Genomic DNA, 23,436 nt, shown 5'->3' with positions numbered 1-23,436 from the left:
GTAGGCAGGAGAGGGCTTATCGTCGCTGCTTTATGAAATTAGGAAAGGATGGCTCAGAGAGGTAAGTCATTTGCCTACAGCCAGATATCAGCAGGTGGAGCCTTGTCCTGAAAACTATGTGTGCAGAGATGTAGGAGACATAGAAATGTATCCAGCCAGAAAGAAAAGCAGAACATGCAAAACTGTGGCATGAGGTAGAATGTACCAAGTTCCAGCTCTAGCACCATTCTATTCCTGTTACTCAGAACCACCCCTTGGTTTTCAGGTACGACAGCTTTGGCCGTCTGACAAATGTGACCTTCCCTACTGGCCAGGTGAGCAGTTTCCGAAGCGATACAGACAGCTCAGTGCATGTCCAGGTAGAGACCTCCAGCAAAGATGATGTCACCATAACCACCAACCTGTCTGCTTCGGGTGCCTTCTATACCCTGCTGCAAGGTAAGCCTTCTATACGCTGCACAGACTGGGGGACTTTGAAGCAGAGGGATGAGGAGACCCATTTGGAAGAGGATGATATAAGAAACTAGCTGCTACTGGAGCTGCCAAAGAACAGGGAAGCTCTACAACTCATTTCCCTCTGTATTGCCACCTAATTTGCAAAACACACTAGGCTGAGTCCTGTAAATTCTCTCCCAGAAGCTTCAGAGTAATATTTCATTGTCTCATCCCATTATCATCAGAACAAAGGGTAGAAAATCCATTAGCTCCTAATGGAGGTGACCTCACTGTTCTGCCATTCTAATGGCTCTCAGATTAAAGACTTAGTCTCACACTGGTGCAGGCGAGGACAAAGGACAGAATAATTTCACCTAATTATGAAAGGGATTTAGGCATGGAGAAGTCCTTCCTGAAGCTCAGGTGAGAACAGCTTGTGCCTCTGCTAGGATTCCACAGAGAGAAGACCCTTCCTCTCTGCATCCATCACATAATCCCTGATATGAGCTGATCTTTCAGCTTCAGCTAAATCTCATTGTGGAAACATTGCTGTAAATTGTCTGCCTCAGTTGTTCTCCTAGGATGTGGTGACCTAGAGTGGGGCTCGCAGCCTTGTGGGACTCAGTAAGCACAAAAAAAAAAAAGAAGAAGAAGAAGAAGACACCTGCAAGAAAAGCCTTGCTTGGTCTGTCCCCTGCTCCCGAAAGCTTTAACACAAAATGGTAAAAAGAACCCGGGGCTGGGAGTCATACACCCAAATTCTAGCCCTGCCATGTCACCATGACCCTCAATTTTTTTCTCTGGGAAAAGCAAGCAAGTTGAAGCCGTGTCAAATGGGGTAGGGCAGTGCAAAGAGCAGGAGCTCGGAGGTAGACAGACTGGGATCCCTACGGCTGCTGCACCAGTTCCTGCCTGTGTGAACTGGATGCAGCCACTCTTCGCTGGGCCTCAGTTTCTGGGTCTGGGAAGTGGGGCTGATTTATAATGCCCACCTCAGAGGGTTGCTCAGACCATCACTATAGATAACACACATAGAGTGACCAGCATGGGCCAGGCACATAGAATTACTCAGTATTTGTCAGGTTAATTTACTAATTAATTAACAAGAAGTTTGCTTTGATTTGCCATAAGAAAATAATTATATATTTTCACAACCACTTTTACTCCCAAATGTATTCTTGTGCCTTTAAAAACTCAAAGAACATGCAAAGAAAAAGAAACTAGACCACCAACTTACACCATACAGAAGAATAAACTCAAAATGGATTAAAGACTTAAATGTAAGTTACAATACCATAAAAATTCTAGAAGAAAACATAGGCACTAAAATTTCAGACATTTCTTGTAGCAATACTTTTTTTTGCTCGGTCAAGGGAAACAAAGGAAAAAATAAACAAATGGGACTACATTAAACTTAAAAGCTTTTGCACAGCAGAAGAAACCATCAACAAAATGAAAAAAGAATCCAATGACTGGGAGACCATATTTGCCAATGATACATATGATAAGAGGTTAATTACAAAAATCTTACACTACTCAATACCAAGAAGACAAATTTTTTTTAAATGGGCCGAGGACTTGAATAGATACTTCTCCAAAGAGGACACATAGATGACCAATAGTCATGAAAAAAAGTTCAACATCACTAATCATCAGAGAGATGGAAATTGAAACCACAATGAGATATCACCTCACTCACACCTGTCAGAATAGTTGTCATCAATAAATCAGCAAACAACAAGCTCTGGCAAGGATGTGGAGAAAGGGGGACCCTTGTGCGCTGTTTGTGGGAATGCAAATTGGTGCAGCCATTGAGGAAAACAGTATGGAATTTTCTCAAAAAAAATTAAAAATGGAAATGCCTTATGACCCATCAATTCAACTTCTTGGAATTTACCCGAAAAAATCTGAAACACTAATTTGAAAGAATATATGCACCTCTACATTCATGGCAGCTTTATTTACAATAGTCAAGATATAGAAACAACCCAAGTCCCCACAGTAGATAGGTGAATAAAAAAGCTTTGGTACATTATACAATGGAATACTACTCAGCTTTTAAAAAAGGAAATCTTACCTTTTGCAACAGCATGGATGGACCTGGAAAGATTATTACTCTAAGTGAAATAAGACAGAGAAAGACAAATACCATATGACCTCATTCCACATATGTGGAACCTAATGAACAAAATAAACTGATAAACAAAATAGAACTAGAAGCATGGATACATGGAACAGACTGACACCTGTCAGAGGGGCAGGGGTTGAGAGGCTTGAAGAAAGAAGGTGAAGGGATTAAGCAAACACGCACACACATATAAAAGAATCGACACAGACCACAGACAGCAGGATGGTGTTAGCCAGAGGGACAGGGGGTTGGGGATAGGTGGAGGTGGGCACACAGGGGGGAAATGGGGATGGAAAGAGACTTTGCTTGGGGCAATGGGTGCGCAATGCAGTGTGCAGATGATGTTTCATTGAGTTGTACACCTGAAACCTGTATGGCTCTGTGAACCAATGTCACCCCAGTCAATTCAATTTAAAAGCTCAGAACAATAGCCGTTCTCAGTCAAAGAAAGAGAAGCCAAGCCCTGGAATTCCTTCCCCACCAAGCACCTGTAGCAGTGGGTTGGGACCCACCCCAGATATTTATGCTCTGACTGGGTTATTACCCAGACAAGGTACAATCCCAAGCCAGTCAGGCTTCCGCCCGACCAGGGACAGCAAGGCCACTGATTACTGAGACATCTTGTCTTTCAGGCCCGTTTTCTTCCCTGGGGTTAAGAATTGTCTCACCCAAGGCATGCCTCCAAGCTGGCTTTGAGTAATTTTCTCAAAAGTTAATGCAGATTTTCTTATATTTGGGCAACTTTTTGAAATTCAAAGGTGCCATCAAAAAGGCTTTAAAATGTGCAATCAATTTAATAAGAACTTTTCAGGTGGTGGTATGAGGCAGGGGCAACACACTGCCTGAAATTTGTACAAGGATGTAAGGCACATTGCAATTTCAGAAACATTGAAATGTGGAAGGGACAAGTACACATTGGAATCCAGGAGACATGGTACCTGTTCTTCCTCTGTGGTATCTTCTGCCAAGTTCCCTTTCCTTCTTTCGTACCAGGCCCAGATGCTCAGTTTTGCAGCCACCTCAGTAGTCTTTTTAAAAAGCTCTTTCAGTTTCATCTCATGTCTGAACTCTGGGAAGAAATGGGAAGTAGCTGCTAATGAGCAGCAGCCTTGAGAAGTCACAGCTCCCAGTAAACGGGGATCATTTGAGATGGGCCTGTGCAGATGCTGTTCCAGCCAAAGTCACCATTAATGGACGTATGTGGATTCAGCAAGAAGCAGCTTTAAAAGATAAATTGACACAGGCTTTTTCACTGTTCAAAGGAAGTAAAATACAGATTGTTAGTGAATAATGCATTGCAGGTTTGAGGCAGATTTTAGAATTCCGTATGTGAGAGAGAAAAAGGGAGAAAATGGAGAGAGGAGGAAATGGGGGGGAGAGGGGCCAATTTGATGCTTTTTCTGGCAGGGAAGATTCCCTGAGGGTTTCCTACAAAAACTATGTCCTTATTTCCTGGAATATATCTAGTGCAGTCCAACAAATGTTTACTAAGTACATGCAATAAAGACAATAACAGTAACAAACATTTTGGAGCACTTATTGGTGTGAAGTATATTTTTAGTGCTTTACGTTCATAGTCCTATTTAATCCTCACAACAACCTGATGAAGTAGCTATTACTAATTTCTCCCATTTTCCAAATGAAGGCAGTGAGGTGCTGAGAAGTTCAGTAGCTTGTCCAAAGTCACACACCTAGTGGGGATAAGTGGACCCAGACAAATAGACTCTAGAGCCCATTTTTCTTAAAGACTAATCTAAAAGCAATGGGGACCAACTGAAGGACCCTGGTCATCCTAGAAAAGTTCACTATGACAGGTGTGTAAATAGGGTAGTGGAGAGAGAGATGACCAGATACATGGCAGTGACCAGCACAGTGCCAGGCACATAAAATCAGTAATAGCTAAAATGCATGTAACACTTACTGTGTGCCAGATGCTGTTCTCTGATGTTCATATTCATCATCTCATTTAATTGTATGAGGTAAAGGTGCAATTATTAACCCCAGTGTACAGATGAAGAGGTTAATGAATTAGTCCAAGGTCTTATAGCCAGAAAGTGGCAGAGCTGGGACTTGAACTCAGGTAGCCTGGCACCAAGTCCAGGCTCTTAATCTCAGTGCAGTAGTGCCTCTCACAAAAATCACTGAGGTATTTGAGAATCTGGTCATTAACAGGGTGGCAAACCCTACATCCCTGAGCTGCAAGACCACTAATGACGCCCATAGAGAGGTTAAGGGACCTAAAAGGGGAGGCATCCATTCTAACCAGAGGGACAGGGGATGCTTCTGAGAAGAGATGACATTTAGCCAGAGCCTTTAAGGAAAGGCTTGGGCTACCACTTATTGAGGAGAGGGGCCGTGCAGAGAGAGGCAGCAGCCAAGAAGGGCCCAAGGCAGGAGAGTGCAGCATAAGGTCACAGATGGTATTTCCATTTTTAGAAGAGAATTCAGTGTGCATTTCACAGCTGAAATTTACTTTTTTTTCTCCAGAAGCACCTTTTAGCTGAAAATCTGAATTAAAATGTTTTAACCACATATAAAATTTCAAAATCAGATGTATTTTTAAAGTATTGTCATACATATACATACACATATGCGCACGCAAGTGTGTGTGTGTGTGTGTGTGTGTGTGTTTCTGCTCCTTGACTTATGGTGGGGTTATGTCCCAATGAAGCCATCATAACTTGAAAATATCCGAAGTTGAAAATTCATTTAATACACCTAACCTACCAAACACCATAGCTTAGCCTAGCCTATCTTAGACGTGCTCAGAACACTTACATTAGCCTACAGTTGGACAAAATCATTAAACACAAAGCCTATTTTATAATAAAGTATTGAATATCTCATGTAATTTGTTATGTGTATAGCTTTCACACAGTCATAAAGTCGAAAAATCATAAGTAGAACCATGTGAGTCAGGGACCATCTGTATGCGTATATGAGACAGTGATTTAAAACATATATATGTTTTCATTTAAACATATATATGTTTTAAATCTATATATGTTTTATACTACATACATATTTGGCATTCTGTCAGTGATTTAAGTATTGGAGTTATTTTTCACCTTGTTGTAAAGAACATTGTTACCCTTATGTACATCAAGAGCCATAAAAATGTTCAACCCTTCTCTCTACTAATCCTACTATTAGGAGTCTATTTTGATTAAATAACCCAAAATGAATACATTGACTTATCCAAAAAAAAATTTTTTTTAATTGAGACAAAATTCACATGCTATAAAATTCACCCTTTGAACAGGTACAGCTGAGTGGTTTTAGGATATGTAAAAAGTTATGCAAATGTTACTGCTATCTAATTCTAGAAACATTTTATCATTCCCAAAAAGAAACCCACACTCATAGCAGTCACTCCCCATTCTGCCTTCCCCACACTTCTACTGTCTGTCTCTATGAATTGGCCTGTTCTGGACATTTCAATATAAATGGACTCACACACGCTATGAGGCCTTTGGGGTCTGACTTCTTTTTCTTAGCATACTGTTTAAAATATATTTATTTGCAGTGTTGTGTATAATTATGAAAACTGGCGACAATCAGAAATCTATTTGAGGGTTGGTTAAATAAATTACAGTATTTCTATACAATGGAATAATACTACGTACTCATTAACAAAACCTTTCATGAAAAATATTCAACAATATAATACATTCATCGGTGAAAAACTCTATTAGGAACATTTTAGACTATGAATATGTTAGGAAATATGCTAAAATCTAGGATTATACCATCATATTACAATGGGGTTTGGGGGGGAGCGGTATTGAGATTATGACTGATCTCCATATTTTTTCTAGTTTGCTTCCATAATAATGTTTTTGTTTCTATAGCCAGAACAATAAACACATTTGAAAACCACACCACTGCCTCTGCCATACACACAGCCCCCTCATCCTCATTCCTTCTGAGCCAAGTCTGTCCCTCTCCTTCCCTCAGACCAGGTCCGGAACAGCTACTACATCGGGGCAGACGGCTCCCTGCGGCTGCTACTGGCCAACGGCATGGAGGTGGCCCTGCAGACAGAGCCCCACCTGCTGGCCGGCACCGTCAACCCCACTGTGGGCAAGAGAAACGTCACACTACCCATCGACAACGGCCTCAACCTGGTGGAGTGGCGGCAGCGCAAGGAGCAGGCCCGGGGCCAGGTCACCGTCTTTGGGCGCCGGCTGCGGGTGAGCAGGACCCCCAAGGAGGCCTCCACCTCTGGAGGCTGAGTTCTAGGGGGAAAGAGTGAAAAGGAATCTGGAGAACTGGGTCCTGTTCTTGAAACTGTCCCAAGGGAAGAAAGCTTTCCTGGGCCCACAGTTTCCTCATCTGAAAAAGGTGAAAAGTAAAGCAGTCAAGTCACCTAATGAGAGAGTCTTGTACATCTTTTTCACTGTAACTTGTGGCAAGATTACTGGCTTTGGTGTTAGACAGGCCTGAGTTGGATTTCCAGCTTCTGTTATTTATTCCCCGAGTGAATTGGGGTAAATCCATTATCTCTTAAAGCTTCAATTTCATTATCTATAAATTAAAGGAGATAAAACCAATTTTACAAGTTGCTACCAAGGTTAGAAAAAATAAGATGAAGTGCCTCATATGGAGTCTCGCCCATAATAAGTAGTCAATAATACCTACTCATGTTGTTGCTGTTATTGCTATTCTTACTGCTGTTACTGTTGCTAGTTATGTCCAAAAATTCAGTTTAGCTGTTTGGAACCTAAGCCATATTCTCCAATTTGTTCAGGCAGTTATCCTTTCTAAATGGAAAAAAAAAAAAACCAACAACAACAAAGAAAAAACCACTATAGCCGTCATTGCTAATGGATTGGCATCGGTGGTCTGGCATTTTCAGTATGTGGGCGCCCCGAACCAGCCCGTTCTCTGCCTTACTCCCGCGTGTCCACAGAGCGTGGCTTCTCTGCCCCAGGGCCCGATTGCCCAGCTTCTTTTCTCTCCAGTTTTAGAGAGGAAGATGGTGGGGAGAATGAAAGCAAAGGAACTAGCCCTGGCTTTCAGCATGGTACCTCGGAGACCAACCGGTGCTCTGTAGAGACTTGCTGAGCTGAGCTAAATGTTCCTGACTCCTAAAAACCATAGAAGCCTCCTCAGTGCAATGTGACTTGGGCTGTCTTGACCCCTGCCCTTTAGCAAAGAAAGCTCATTTAAACCCCTGTTTCACACACACGGCACCCAAGTTCCAGAGAGAAAAGGGACTGTCCCAGATTCACATAGCTCAGTGGCGGTAGGGACTAGAGAATGGGCACCCTGTCTCATAGTTAAATTCTCACCACAGATATAGAAACATTAAGTGGCTTATCCAACATCGCACCACTAGAGCCAGAAAACTAGGCTTCCTGTCTTCTCTCCACAGCCAAGAGCTCTAGCAGCAGTCTAATATGGGAAACAGCCTTCCACTAGTTCCCTAAGGAAGGCCTCTCTGTCTTTGTCCTCTGTGGCCTCACTGAGCTCCTGTCTGAATTTTCCAGCAGCCCCTCATGAACGTGGGAGGCAGTGTGCTAAATGGAAAGTTTGACCTGGGCCATGTGTAGCCTTGAGCAACTCCTCTGAGCCTTAGATTTTTCTGCAGAACCCAGATAATATATTTGATATACCTAGCCAGGTGCTGGTAGACCCCAGGTGTTCTGCCACAGTGGCAGTTTAGTGCTATTAGGATTTCCTCTCTGCCATGTGAATGGACCAAAAGTTTCCCAGGCTTGAACTGGTCCCTCTCCCAGCCTGAGATTAACGGCACTCCGGTGAGGTGGCCACATCTCCGCGTCCTCCCAATATAAATGGCCACCCACAGTGGCGGCATGTGGAATTAGAATGTTAGCCGGTGCGCCTCCGCATAATGGAGCTCATTTTTTAATGCAGCTGGGAACTTTTTTAATAAAGAAAGATGTAAAATAATCTCATTCCTGCCACTGCCAAGCACAGGAAGCATTAGGCAGTTCCCCAGTGAGCTGCTTAATTCAATTTTATTAATTTTGCCACAGAGGTGTAGCTCCCCTTCACTAGGGGTCCTCCAGGGGGTAACGGGGGGCAGCTGGCTGGGTGGTATATGGGGTGGCACTTTGGGGGGAGTCACAGGAGACCTTCCAAATGATGCTATAAAAAGGGCTCAGTCATTGTTGGTGGTGCAGACCTTGTATCTTCCTTTGTGCTCTCGGCAACAAACAGCTTCAGCCTCCAATGCCTCAGATTTTTCATGGCAATTGTCTGCCACACTGTTTTTGCTTCTTCAATTGTGTTTGATTACCCCTGGGAAGACAACCTTATTATAACCAGGCCATTCACAGCTAAAGTCGCCTCAGCATCATCATTATAAATCCTTATTTTCTAGGCTTTAGAATTTGTTTGGGAAGAAGGGGGGAGACACACATGTCTCTACTTCCTCTGAGAATGACCATAATCATTTGTTGTCATTTAAAGGAAATAATCACACTCATTAATTCAATACCTTCTATGTGCACAGTACTCCACTAGGTAATTTACTTAGGTTTCTTCAATCCCCTCAACAGCCCTTTGTTTTACAGAAGAAGAAATTGAGACTCAGAGAGAGAAAGACACTTGCCCAGGGTCACACAGAAAGTCACAGAGTTGAGGCTGGAATCCTGGCCTTAATTTCTAGACCTGAGCCCTGTTTTACCACACAGGGCTCCAGAGCGCCCACCATTCCCTCAGTCCCCATGTGCTGTTTTGCATCATGTGACTTACCTTGCCTGCTTTAACCAGTGACTAATGGGAGAGTGAGAAAATGGACCCAAATGGACCCAAACACCAACTAGAAGAAATCAGCATGTTAGCGTCAGAGTACCTAGCAGTGTGTCAGGGGTAACAGGTACCCAAAATAGAAACAGGCCTCTGAAGTATAGTTCCTTATCAAAATATGAAAACCTCTGACTCCCTGCTACCCCTGTGGGCACCTTGTGTTTCTGACTCTGAAAGGAAATGGAATCATGTGCTGACCTGGCAGCGCAGGTGGAGATCATACAAGGGGCTCCCAATCCTGGAGGCAGAATCAAACATTCCAAAGCCAGGACCATGTCCCCAGGTGGCCCATGGCCAGGGAAGCTGTCCCAGATTCAAACACACTGCTCCCCCCCTCCCCCAGGTCCTCCAGGAGGAAGCAGCAGCCTTGGGAGCTGACCGGGGTGACCGAGAAGCCGTCATTGTGGCGGGAGAGGGCAGGAGAGGTCTCAGCTGGAAGGGAAGTCCAAAGGCCCAAGAAGGATTGGACTTTCATAGAGGACCACTGAGCATTTGTTGGCACAGCGCAGTGGCGACAGTCTCAAACTCAGACCCAGTTGTTCACCAGCCGCGAGACCTAGAGCGCATCCCTTCACATCCCAAGCTTTTGTTTCCTTGGTGTCACATATGAGCACAGTGCCTGGCCCATTATAAATGGGGTCAGGCGTTGATTTGCTGGCCCCACTGGGCCTCTCCCTTTTTAGGAGAGAATCGAGAGCATCTGCCTTTTGTCCTCATTAGGAGAATCACATTAGGAAATGATGTGGATCGTCTTCGGTAACAGCTACTGTTTGCTCAGCGTCTACATTGACTTTGCCCCCCATCAGCCCTCTGCCATTGGCATTAATACTCCCATTTATAGATGGGGAGACCTCAAAGAGCTGACAAGTGGCAGAGCCAGGACCCAAACCTTGTTGACACCCACAACCTGTGCTGCCTCCTCTACTCAGGAGCTTCTGAGACCCAAGTTCTCAATATCCAGATTAACTTTCTCCTTCCTCCTACCCGTTTTCAGGTTCACAATCGGAACCTCCTGTCCCTGGACTTTGACCGTGTGACACGCACGGAGAAGATCTATGATGACCACCGCAAGTTCACCCTCAGGATCCTGTACGACCAGGCAGGGCGTCCTAGCCTCTGGTCACCCAGCAGCAGGCTGAATGGCGTCAATGTGACGTACTCCCCCGGGGGCCACATTGCCGGCATCCAGAGGGGCATCATGTCTGAGAGAATGGAATATGACCAGGCAGGTCGCATCACATCTAGGATCTTTGCTGACGGGAAGACATGGAGCTACACATACTTAGAGAAGGCAAGTGTCTATCTCCCTCCTTCACTGACCTTGCCATGTAGAGGGCCTGTCACTGTGGTTCGACCCATGGCCAGGCCCACTCTGCTGATCTTGCTAGGATAGGTCTGACCCATGTGGTCTCCAAAAGGAAATGTTTGAGAAAATCTGCAACAGAGGGCCAGAGAGTCCTGAGAGGTATCTGGTTGGATCATCGTGATGATGTGGCAGGTGGGGGTCCTAGGACAGAGTCAAACACTACCTTGACTTCCAGAGTCCTGGAACAGGCAGAGGTCTGCTCCCAGGTCTGCAGGGTGATCTGGTCGCTGAGAACAAAGCAGCAGCCCAAGGATCAGTACTTAGGCAGGAAGTGCTGAATCCTGAGCTTCAAGTGCTGGGTGTGGCCCTAATAAGTCCCTTCACTTCAGATCAGGATTCATTTCATCACAAAGGTAGGAATCAGAAAGGGCCTGAAATCAAATGTTGGTCCCAAAGAGGAGAAAATGGTAGCTTGGATACCTAGATCCCTCTCGGCTATTATCTGATGCTTTTCTCCTGAAATAGAGCCTGTACTTCATGTCCCAGTTTTGGTACCCAGATCCATACTTTGTTTCCTACTCCTGGTCACCTGTCCAGAGCCCAGGCTCTGCTTGCTCTGGGGTCAGTCTCCCCTGTTCTGTGCTGGGTGAACCTCTCTGAGAGCAGTGTCCTGTAGTAGTGCTAAAGGAGATCTTGAAGGTCATCTAGCATACTGAAAAACCAAGGCCAGGGAAGGAAAGAACTTTCCCAGGGCTACACAATGAGTCTGTTTTTAGAAGTGAGGTTTCTCCATTCCCGATGACCTGTTACTGTATAAACAATTGGGCAAAGCCTTAAATGCCTTTCTCAGACATGGTCTTTATCCTGTAGGCCACAGGGAGTCAACAGAAGTTGTTTAGTAGTCAATAGACATTGTCAGACCATGTTTTAGAAAAATCATTCTTGCTGGGGTAGGAAGATTGATTTTAGAAGGGATCTGGAGCAAGGAAGCCAGGAGAGTAGATGCTGCAAATACTTTAGGCCAGTGCTCCCAGCCTTTCAAACACCCCATCACACACTAAAGTCATTACTTTTGTACCACACAAAGGGCAAACAGACAAGGCTGCTCACCCTAAGAAGGAAAATGGCCAGAGTGCTCTGGGGCCCTAGGCCAAGGGATGAGAGCAATTCTTATCTGAGCACACCTCTGCCCCACTGCAGTGTCTTGTGGCATATTGGGTGGAAATATCTGGTTTGGGGTATAACTTAGGAGAACCACTACTTTCCTTGGCCTTTCATTCCTTTCCGGAAGCCTTGGGCACACAGACCTAACCTCCCCCACACCATCACCCAGCTCTCATCTCTTGGTTTTCCCTTCCCTCCAGTCCATGGTGCTGCTCCTCCACAGCCAGAGGCAGTATATCTTTGAGTTTGACAAGAACGACCGCCTCTCTTCTGTGACAATGCCCAACGTGGCCCGGCAGACGTTAGAGACCATTCGCTCAGTGGGCTACTACAGGAACGTCTACCAGCCACCTGAGGGTAATGCCTCAGTCATCCAGGACTTCACTGAGGATGGGCACCTCCTCCACACCTTCTATTTGGGCACCGGCCGCAGGGTGATATACAAGTATGGCAAGCTGTCGAAGCTAGCGGAGATGCTGTACGACACCACAAAGGTGAGCTTCGCCTACGACGAGACGGCAGGCATGCTGAAGACCATCAACCTACAGAACGAGGGCTTCACCTGCACCATCCGCTACCGTCAAATCGGGCCCCTGATCGACCGCCAGATCTTCCGTTTCACTGAGGAAGGCATGGTGAATGCCCGCTTTGATTACAACTATGACAACAGCTTCCGGGTGACCAGCATGCAGGCCGTGATCAACGAGACACCACTGCCCATCGATCTTTATCGCTATGACGATGTGTCAGGCAAAACAGAGCAGTTTGGGAAGTTTGGTGTCATCTACTATGACATCAACCAAATCATCACCACTGCGGTCATGACCCACACCAAGCACTTTGATGCGTACGGGCGGATGAAGGAAGTGCAATACGAGATTTTCCGTTCACTCATGTACTGGATGACTGTCCAGTATGATAACATGGGGCGAGTGGTGAAGAAGGAGCTGAAGGTGGGACCCTATGCCAACACCACCCGCTACTCCTACGAGTATGACGCTGATGGCCAGCTACAGACAGTCTCCATCAATGACAAGCCACTCTGGCGATACAGCTATGACCTCAATGGGAACCTGCACTTACTGAGCCCTGGGAACAGTGCACGGCTCACCCCACTAAGGTACGACCTCCGTGACCGCATCACTAGGTTAGGTGACGTGCAATACAAGATGGACGAGGATGGCTTCCTGAGGCAGCGGGGTGGTGATGTCTTTGAGTACAACTCAGCCGGCCTGCTCATCAGGGCCTACAACCGGGCTGGGGGCTGGAGTGTCAGGTACCGCTATGACGGCCTGGGGCGGCGCGTGTCCAGCAAGAGCAGCCACAGCCACCACCTGCAATTCTTCTATGCGGATCTGACCAGCCCCACCAAGGTCACCCACCTGTACAACCACTCCAGCTCGGAGATCACATCCCTCTACTACGACCTGCAAGGACACCTCTTTGCCATGGAGCTGAGCAGTGGGGATGAGTTCTACATAGCTTGTGACAACATCGGGACCCCTCTCGCTGTCTTCAGTGGAACAGGCCTGATGATCAAGCAGGTGCTGTACACGGCCTATGGGGAGATCTACATGGACACCAACCCCAACTTCCAGATCATCATTGGCTACCATGGCGGCCTCTATGATCCACTCACCAAGCTCGTCCACATGGGCCGACGGGATTATGATGTGCTGGCTGGTCGCTGGACTAGCCCAGACCATGAGCTGTGGAAGCACCTTAGTAGCGGCAACATCATGCCTTTTAATCTCTACATGTTTAAAAACAACAACCCCATCAGCAACTCTCAGGACATCAAGTGCTTCATGACAGGTGAGGATCAGGGCTCATTCAGGGGGCAGAAACTGGTCATCTCTTCCTATTGCTCTGGTCATCTAACAAGACAGCCACCCTTCAGAAAGCTGCTGTGGGGTAATGGGAAGCTTTCACTTTTTCTTAGAGCAGCATTTTCCAAAGTATATTTGAAGAAACACTAGTTCAGAGAAATGCTCTGGAAAAAAAGGCTATTTCTGGCACCAAATTCATTTGACAGGGCAGCCACCTGTGTTACATTTTCCTACTGCATGTCAGCTTGTGAAAGGCTCTGAGAAATCCTGTGGTAAAGAGAACTGTTTAACATATTTACCCACTACTTCTTAAACTTTTTTGACCATGAAACCCTGTTTTTCACCATGAAACCCTAATATTTCACTGGACACATTCCTTAGAATGTGCTTTAGGAGTTTCTGCCCCAGAATCAGGCTGGCTATGAGTCCCCGAGACGTTGGGCGAAGGTACAGCTTTTTTTTTTTTTTTTTAATGCTCTTACTTGGGATGAAATAATGGAAAATTCAGACTTTGGAGACAAACAGAACTGGATGTAGGGCTCCACCATTTCTAAGCTATCACAGTCACAACAATTACTTAACTTCCCTGAATTCCTGATTTGTATATTGAAGTTAAAATACTTTCCCTGACTATGATAAGTTAACTATGCATATTGTAAATCCTAGAGCAACTACTAAAAAATAAAGGCATAGCACATCAGTCAACAGTGGAGATAAAATCAAGACTAAAAAATATTCAGTGCAAAGAGGGCAGGAAAAAACTCACCAAAGGAGTAAAGAACAGACAGACAAAAAGGAAAAAAGAACTTACCTGGTACAAGGATAAAATGAGATGAATTTTAGAGCCTGCCCAACACAGTACAAGGCTCACGCTGGTTCCTTTTCTTCCACCCTCTGATTTAAAAAGGGAGGGGGGGTTGCTTTCCGCTACTGTGAATCCAACTTGCTTATATAGTGTCCCACATGTCACACATGCCAGACATGTCTCCAGCAGCCACCGTCCTCCCAGCAAGCAGCCACACCCAGCCACAGATGGCCTCGGTGTCGGAGTAGCTGTGAGGATTCGGGTCTGGCTGGATAAAGCCAGCACTTTCTATAGACGAGAGTTTGGGGCATATCCCAGCTTGTAACGCAATCCTCTTGCCCCCTATTCTAAGGCAGTTTCATTCATTCAGCAAGTGCCTCTCCTGTGCAGCCACTGTTTTAGGCACTCGGGATAGAAGGATGATCCCTGCCCTCCAGGAATGCACACGGTGGGAGGGGAGACGGACGACTGCTGCCTAGCTGGAGGGGCCCGTGATGAAGGGCTGCAGCTGACAGCTGAGGCCCGCTTATGAGTGGACCTCCATCAGCTAGTGGAGAGAAGGGCAGGCTGGGGAGAGGGAACTGCACATACGAGAGAGTAGACAGGGCATGTGTATGGCTCACATGAGTGCCCTTTCTCCCCGGCCCCCAACTTGGTGGCCCGGTCTGGACCCTGCTGACAGCGATTGGAGGGCTCCTCTTTCAGGGAAGAATTCCCGGGGGTCGTGTTGAGAGAATTCAGGTGGTTATGTTGAGAGTCCCAAGGTGGGGAGGACGAGAACACAGTGCTGGGCAGGTGCGGCGGGAACGTCTTGGGGCCTGTGGCTGCACAGGGCTGTCCCCACAAGGTTCGCTCACCACGCTCGACTGCTACCAGCCCTGGAACAGCTTAACAGGCTGAAGGGACATTTCTGTTACATCTGTCTGCGTTAATCTCATGCCCTGCCTCACCCTCCAGTGAATTTCCTGTGAGATGTCTTGGCAGGTCACTGTAGCTGGGAAAAAAAAAAATGGTGCAAAAAAAAAAATTTTTACTGCTAAAACCAAAGTACTACTAACTCCCCCTGAACCTTACCTCGTAGCTTCTCCATGGGCTACATGCAACCTCATTCACATCCAGCAACAATATTAAAAAGAGCATCTTTTTTCAAAAAATTTCTTCAGGGGTTCTGAAATATACTCCAATTGGTCAGGCTTCAGTCACCTGACAACCCCTGAATTAATCACTATTGCCAGGGAGATAGAATGCCCTGATTGGCTTCCCCTAGGTCACGTGCTCCCTTACAAAACTCTTAGGTGGAGTCAGCTTCCCTAGAACTACATGAAGACCCCCAAAAGAAAGAATGAGCAGGCAGAATGGGGTGCTAGGAAGACAGCCAACATAAGTCCACCACAGATACATCACATGTGCTATGGCACTGAATCCTCACTTTTTTGTAGGAGGAAAGTGAGGGTCAGAGAGGTAAAGTCTCCAGCCCATTTAGAAGTGTCCGGCTGGGGTTAGACCTCCATTCTGTCCAACTCCAAAATCCTCATTCTTGGATTCAGATTCTTTTTGTGAAGTGCAACAAATGGATTATCATTCGTCACCATCCCAGGGGGCCACCCCGCAATCTGGGGTGGATGAGTAGAGAAGAGTTTTTTAACTTGAAAGACAGGTGTATGCCTGATGCCATAGGAAGGAAGAGTAAAATTTTCAACTCTTCAGAAAAACCAAATATTAAAAAAAGAAAGAATAAAACAAGTTCAGCCTTTTTCCTAAAGGCTTAATGAGAACTGTTCCCACCTTCCATGTTATAATTAAGGCCCAGCCCTCTTTTCAGAGCCCTAGTTCCCTGGGACTTTGCAGTATTCCTGATAGATTTCCTTTGCAACTACAAATTCAGATGCAAGTTCTCAGCCTCAGGCAGAATGGCTTTGTAGGGTTCCCCAACCCACCCACCCCCCTTTATTGTTTGTTTTAATGTTCTAAAGAAGCATCTGCCAAGATTCACAGAATCAGAGATTCTCAAAAACTCAATGAGGAAAGGGAATTTGCCAAGCGCCTCATGTTACAAATGAGGAAATAGAGGTTCAGGGAGGCGTGGGTTTGAGGAAACACAGAAAACCTTCTATGAACCAGCAAGGGAGCTGGACACTTTAAAATACACTTATGTAACAAACTTACAACAGTTCCTGTTGTCTGGTGTCTGCTCCCAAGTGGTAACACTGTTATTTCTCCTCTACTTAATAGAAACCATTTTTACCATCAATGTGCAGATAAGGAAAGTCAGCCTCAGAAAGGTTAAGGATACGTCCAAGTTCACACAGTGTGCAATTTAGGAGCCAGGGTTTGGGCCTGGGCTTTGTCTTGCCTCACCCTGTCCTTTCCCTTACATGGTCTTTCTAGAAGCAGAACCTGGGTTTCCAAGCTTTCCTTCCTACTGCCCCTCTTCCTCAACACCTCCAGGTTTCACACCCCAGAGACGGACTCTGGGGCATCCAAAGGGAAAAACAAAGGCAAACGTAAGGTTCTTGAATGGGAAGGCGGCGCGGGAGGCAGTGGTGAGAGGACACCGTGGTTCGCCCCTGAAAACGACCCCCGTCACTCTCCCTCCCGCTCAGTCGGTGGTAGGGAGAGACAATTCCACTACAGCCTGGACCCTAAACAGGACCTCCCTGACCAGGGCTCTGTCTCCTTTGGAAGACGCCAAAAGCAGGCCTGGGTGCCCGCAGCCTGGAGTTGCTGGCCTTGGGGATCAGTTCCAAATCCTGCCTTCCCCAGACTTTGGATTCCAAGCCTCTGGTCAACTGATTTGTCTTCTCAAGCCACACTCAGACACTCTCCCGCAGGCCCCAAATCCCCTCCTGCCTGCCGTCTGGGCGCTCTCCCTGCTCCAACTACCATTCTCCATCTGGTTCCCTCTGCTACCTGAACACGCCCTGCACTGGCCTCCCCTCCCCAGGCCTTGGCCTTTGTGCACCAGTCTTCCTGAACTGCCCCTCCCTCTCCATCAAAGCCCGGCACACTTTGCACAGCTTTCGGTGTTTGGCTTAAATGCCACCTTCTTCGTGGAGACATGTCAGACTGTCCGGCTGAGGGACTTCTGACCCCTGCTTACCCCTTCTCTCCTGTCAGAGGTATCTGTGCCCGTGTCCCATCTCCCCTTCAGGGTACAGGGAGGGTCTGTGAGACATGGTGGTGGGCACACAAAACGCATCAGCAACAGAGGGGTGGGCGGCTGGTCGCACACCGTCCACTCTCTTTTCCTCATGCCTTGGCCTTCTCATTCCATTCTTTAATGAGCCAAATGTTCGTGGAAAAATTCTACCTGTCCCCAAATGTGATATTTTGTAACTAGTAACCCCCAAGGAATGTTACAAATCAATAAATCCGGTGTCTATGGGGCTAGGTCCTCAAGCCCAATAAAAAGAAGGCAGGAGGAGGTTACCGTGACTTCTTTAGGCTGACAGGCAGGAGACTGGCGGCGGCGGGGGGCGGTTTTGGGGGATGACTCTCTGATCTTTGGCAGAGGCCGTCTCTGTGCCCTGTGGTGCTTTGGCCCCGAGGCTCTAATCTCTGCAAAGGGAATTGGAGGAAGATGGAGTTTGTTTCTTAAGTGAATTTTCTCTTTGAAAGTCATCCTTATAAATCTTCCCTTTGGGAGTGGCGGTCCTCTGCAAGTGTTTCCTATTGATGTTTGGGGTCGATGTGGAGGAGTCTTCACCCATCAACGGCTGCCTCTGCTGTATGAAGCTGACGTTCCCAGGGGGTAGAGTGACAGTAGAAAGGAGAGTCTGGAAATCTACGTGCTACTTAAGGTCCATCTCTTTGAGATTTATAGCTAGGATGGGGATGCCAGGTCACAAGGGCATCTTTAGCATTCATGCCGTGAAGCCGGTTTCCAGAGCGCTTACAGCAGTTGACCCTCCCGCCAGCAGCGCTCCGCGACCTCACCCCACCTGCAGCCCAACTCCAGGCTGTTTTATAGGGTCCGTCACGCCTGAGGTCCACTGACTTACCCCATGGGGATCTTTCTGCTTCTCTCCCACCCAGATGTCAACAGCTGGCTGCTGACCTTTGGATTCCAGCTTCACAATGTGATTCCTGGCTATCCCAAGCCAGACACAGATGCCATGGAACCGTCCTATGAGCTCGTGCACACACAGATGAAAACCCAGGAGTGGGACAACAGCAAGGTAATTCAGGCACATTTCAGGAGTTGAGTCCTGCCAGCTTTTCAGGAAGGTCTGGGCCATCGATAGAAACAGCTGTGGTGCATCCACAGTGCCCTCCAGAAACTGCTCAGAAAACACTTAAGTTCCTACACCACAACTGGTGGGCCACCATGGACCCGGCTGGAACAGCACAGGGACCCTCATGCCCTTACAAGCTATATTAAGAAGCCGTGTATGTTACACGGAGTTTTGAGTTCCACAGAAGCAATGAGCCTCTGTCACTGCCCACTACAAAAGCGCAAGGAGGGAAGAAGTGTTCTAAAAATAAATGTGTTCTCTGAGCACCTCCCTGCACCTGTCCTTGCGTGAGGTATTCTACATACATTAACCCACAGTCCTCCCCTGGTATCGTTGTTCTCATTTTACAGATGTTATGCCTGAGGCTTTCCAGTGCCGCACAGCATGCAAGGGGTAGAGCTGGGATTCAAACCCAGATCTGTCTGTAGATGCTCATAAAACGTTACTTTCTCTTGTCTCTTTCATGATTCAGTTTCAAAGACTCAAAGAATCCTATAGCTGTAAAGGTTCTTTGAAACAGTTTCAACCCACCCCCGACTTCAGACATCCATTTGCTCACCTCCACCACCACCCCCATTCATAATGTCTGTACTAGGCGCTGGCTCTCCCGGGCCCCCGGCTGCAGCCAGTGAAAGCAGGAATGAGTCAAGCAGAGACCAGGCTTTCAGGGAGTCCCAGTGCAGGCTGAGCGGGAAAGCAGGGTTGCCAGGTGGCACACGGCTGGTGGGTGGAAACTTACATACACATCCATATGTCTTACTCCTACCTGATTCCATTCAGTCTCAGGTCAGCTGTCTCCTCCCCCCAGACTCTGCTCCTCTCCGCTCTGGTGGCACCCTTTCCTCTTTATCGGCACTCACCACACTGGGTTTTAATTCCTGTTTTCCTTCCTGTCTCTGCACTAGGCTGTGAACCCCACAGGGGCAAGCGCTGGGTCTTATTTGGAACCCAGCAGCGTGCCTAGCCCAGAGTCGGTGCGTGGAAAACTTGCACTGAATGAACAAATGGTCGAGAGAAGTAAACAACCTTGTGAATTAGGCATGTCCCCCCATGTTACAGATGAGACCAGGGTTCAGAGAGCACTTAACTTACCCAAGGTCACTCGGCTGGAAAAGGCAGACGGTGAAGAGAGCCCAAGTCTTTCTGGCGACCAAACCCATCCTCTTTCTGCTGCTCTCTGCTGCTCCCTGCTGCCCCCTGCTGCCCCAGCCCTGCTCCTGGCCCTCCCCAGCCCCCATGAGCTCTTCAGGCTGCCCAGACGCCCAGGGCAGGGTCCGTTCCCAGGGCCGGTTCCAGAGACTCAGCTCCTCCGCCACCACCAGGCTGCCTTCTCCACTCCACAGAGCTCCAGCGCTGACAGCCTGCTCCGCCAGCCTCGCCTGTCAATGCGTTATTGATTTCTGCCCTTGGCAGGCATCGGAGATCTTTGTTGTTGAGCACTCCAGCTTTCGTGAAACTCTAGGAAATAATTGTTCACAGACAGGGTTCTATTAATTATAAAGAGGACTTAATTTCAGTGAGAAGCCAATGGGCCTGTTTCTAAAGCCCTTTTTCTGAGTTGCTAATAAGGCCCAGGGGCCTGCTTCTCTGCCGAGCCCCCCCGAGCCATAGGAGGGACAGGTAGGCAGGATGCCAAGAAAACTGGACCCAAAGTGTCCCCCAAAGCAGCCAAGAGTAGGGGCACCTGAGGATCCCCCAGGAAGCACAGTGGGGCAGAAGCCTTCCTTGAAAATCATTTATAAACACAGCAGAGAGCAATAAAGCAGAGTAAAAGTGTTTATATAAATCACTACTTGTCATTTTACTAAGCCTGCTTGCCAAGAATGCATTTCTTGCCATTCCTCCATCTAACATTACCCCCTCGTCCTTCCAGTCCCAGCTCAAATATGAGCTTCTCCTCGAACCCCACCTTCTCCACCTCACTCCTCCACCTTCAAACCGAGGTATTCTGAACCTTGTTTGCTGCTCCCCCTCGGGAGCCCTTCCTTGAAACTGACCCTCTGCAATGAGACAGACCTGGGTTTGACCATTGACTTGATTACCTGGTGGGCCAGTTGTAATCTGTTTGAGCCTTAGTTTTCTTAGATGTTAAGTCAGAATAGGAACAATACCAGTTACATAAAGTCATTGTGAAGAAGAAATGAGACAATGAGTGTGAATTATTAGGCTATGGCTATTCCCGCTCTTAGTCCACGAGTTATCACATTTGCTCGTACTTACTTGTTGTCACACTGTCTTTCCCTACTAAAGGATGAGCTTTTCAAGGGAAGGACAATGTCTGATTCATTGTTGTAACTCCAGTGTTCAGGAAAGGACTTGACACAGAGTAGATACTCCCTAAACAGTTTCTGAATGGAAGGGTGGCGGGTGACTGGACAGGGGAGAGCTGGGTGTTCTAGGGATCAGGAGTAGAGCCCTATGCTAGGCTTAATAAATGCATATAGATTTGACTTAGTTATGCAAACTGATTCTCCAGGCCCTTGGGGTTTTTTTTCCCTTTGTCTCACTCTCTTTTTTCTCTCCTTCCTCCCTCTGCTCCCCACCTTTAGTCTATCCTTGGGGTACAGTGTGAAGTGCAAAAGCAGCTCAAGGCCTTTGTCACCCTAGAACGTTTTGACCAGCTCTATGGCTCAACAATCACCAGCTGCCAGCAGTCCCCAAAGACAAAGAAGTTTGCGTCCAGTGGCTCAGTCTTCGGCAAGGGGGTCAAGTTTGCATTGAAGGATGGCCGAGTGACCACAGACATCATAAGTGTGGCCAACGAGGATGGACGGAGGGTGGCCGCCGTCTTGAACAATGCGCTCTACCTAGAGAACCTGCATTTCACCATTGAGGGGGTGGACACCCACTACTTTGTGAAACCAGGGCCTTCAGAGGCTGACCTGGCCATCCTGGGCCTCAGTGGGGGGCGGCGAACCCTGGAGAATGGGGTCAACGTCACCGTGTCCCAGATCAACACTATGCTCAATGGCAGGACTAGACGCTACACAGACATTCAGCTCCAGTATGGGGCACTGTGCTTGAACACCCGCTATGGGACGACATTGGATGAGGAGAAAGCGCGGGTGCTGGAGCTGGCCCGGCAGAGAGCCGTGCGCCAGGCATGGGCCCGTGAGCAGCAGCGACTGAGGGAAGGGGAGGAGGGCCTGCGGGCCTGGACAGAGGGGGAGAAGCAGCAGGCACTGAACACAGGGCGGGTTCAAGGCTACGACGGCTTCTTCGTGATCTCCGTCGAGCAGTACCCAGAACTGTCAGACAGCGCCAACAACATCCACTTCATGAGACAGAGCGAGATGGGCCGAAGGTGACAGAGAAGACCACGGCTTGGACTTCTTGCCAAAGACAGCTACTCTTTTGTGGCCGCATACCTGACTGTGTTGTACTTTTAAAAAAAAAAAAATCCTTTTTTTTAGCAAGTGCAGAAAAGAAACAAACAAAAAAGAAGATACTGGTTGCATTGTAATTTATGCAACATTCTTTTTTTTAAGAAAAGAAAAACACGAGATTGGCCTTCACACATTTTTTTTGCAAAGAACAGAAGGTATTTTTTTTCTGTAGTGTGATCACAATGAAAACTTTATTGTCTTTTGTTCCCTTTTCCTTGAGGATCTTTCCTTGTTGTTTGAGGTACATTTCTCCTCTCTGAGATGCATCTCCTGGGGGGTGTCCTTGTCTGTCCCTCGGTACCCAGTGTGATGTGAGACACGAGTGTCTGTGCTAACTTGTCTCATGTGCAACCCTTTCCTCAGTGAGGGTCGGGCAGGAGTGAGGGGTGCGGAGCGTAGCACGCCGGTACCAAATTTCTGAAGGGGCCTGGAAGGAGTGTCTGCAGGACCCGAGGATCCTTGGCTGAGCTCCTGCAGATGACTTCTTGCCTGGGGAGGACCCCAGATGGCTTCATCTTTCTCCGGAGAATTTCATCATTCATTCAGCACCTCCTTCAAGCTGCCCCCAACTCCTGGTCAAGCTTTATATTTTTGATGCTAAAAGAGAACCCCTGCCCCTTTTGCAAATCCTGTGTAGTTGTTGGTGCCACCCATTGCTGGGATGGAGAAAGTGTCTCCCAGGTCCTTTCCCCCGGTCTGGTGACAGAACATCACGGGGCTGAGAGCCTCCTCCCCCGCAAGAGGCACAGGCACCCTGGATGACTGTGGTTGGCTGGCCCTCCCGTGATGTTCCTCATTCCCCTCCTCTTCTCTGCCAAAGTCGGATGTGAGAACCAGCACCGCACAGCAAGCCCTCCGTGTGGGCGCCAGGTCCGCGGAGGGGAAGGCCACCGTGGCACGAGGATGGCAGTGGTGGCAAGGGTACCAGCCTGCCTTCCGTGGTGAAGCCCTCTCCCCGTGACTTTGGGTATCTTCCCTCCACTGCTCAGCTGCCACCACTGAGAAACAGGAGTGTGGAGAGAGGGGCTTGGTGGCCTTTGTTCTGGAACGAAAGAAAACGTCAGCCAAAGAGAGGAAGGCATGAGCCAGGCATCCTTCTAACCAGCTTCTGAGGGCTCCCCCCCTTCCTCCTATGGGCTCATCGCAGAGCTGAAGGTGGCAGGAGAGGCTTTCAGAAAACTCCTTCTGCGAAGTTATTCTAAAACAGCTTCCCCAGGGTTTTAAAGAAAAATTGAAAGGAAAGAAGAGCTACTTTGGTATGGCCTGGTGATGTCACGAAGCCCCACCAGGATTGGGGGCAGTTCCTGAGGCTGGTGCCCATGGATCCTGGAGGCCCATGAGGCCATGAAGACCTTGGCCTGAGGTCGTTAG

At 47.6% G+C, this 23,436-nt stretch overlaps 1 protein-coding gene across 3 annotated transcripts in view; it reads left to right on the top strand.

Moving 5' to 3' along the window:
• TENM4 (teneurin transmembrane protein 4) overlaps positions 1–22,115 on the top strand; it is a 375,996-nt gene extending 353,881 nt beyond the window's left edge. For all 3 annotated transcript variants that reach the window (XM_054576340.1, XM_054576339.1, XM_054576338.1), the window contains 6 exons: positions 266–438; positions 6,521–6,756; positions 10,335–10,631; positions 12,011–13,625; positions 18,480–18,622; positions 21,229–22,115. In XM_054576340.1, coding sequence (XP_054432315.1) covers positions 266–438; positions 6,521–6,756; positions 10,335–10,631; positions 12,011–13,625; positions 18,480–18,622; positions 21,229–21,987 — 3,223 coding nt within the window. In that variant the 3' untranslated portion in view covers positions 21,988–22,115. The remainder of the gene's footprint in view (positions 1–265; positions 439–6,520; positions 6,757–10,334; positions 10,632–12,010; positions 13,626–18,479; positions 18,623–21,228) is intronic.
• The last annotated feature ends 1,321 nt before the right edge of the window (positions 22,116–23,436 follow it).

This window comes from Pteronotus mesoamericanus, unplaced genomic scaffold (assembly GCF_021234165.1).
Source record: "Pteronotus mesoamericanus isolate MK-2021 breed Mesoamerican mustached bat unplaced genomic scaffold, CSHL_Meso_final contig_33, whole genome shotgun sequence".
Lineage (NCBI taxonomy): Eukaryota > Metazoa > Chordata > Mammalia > Chiroptera > Mormoopidae > Pteronotus > Pteronotus mesoamericanus.
This window is presented reverse-complemented; position numbering and strand designations above follow the sequence as displayed.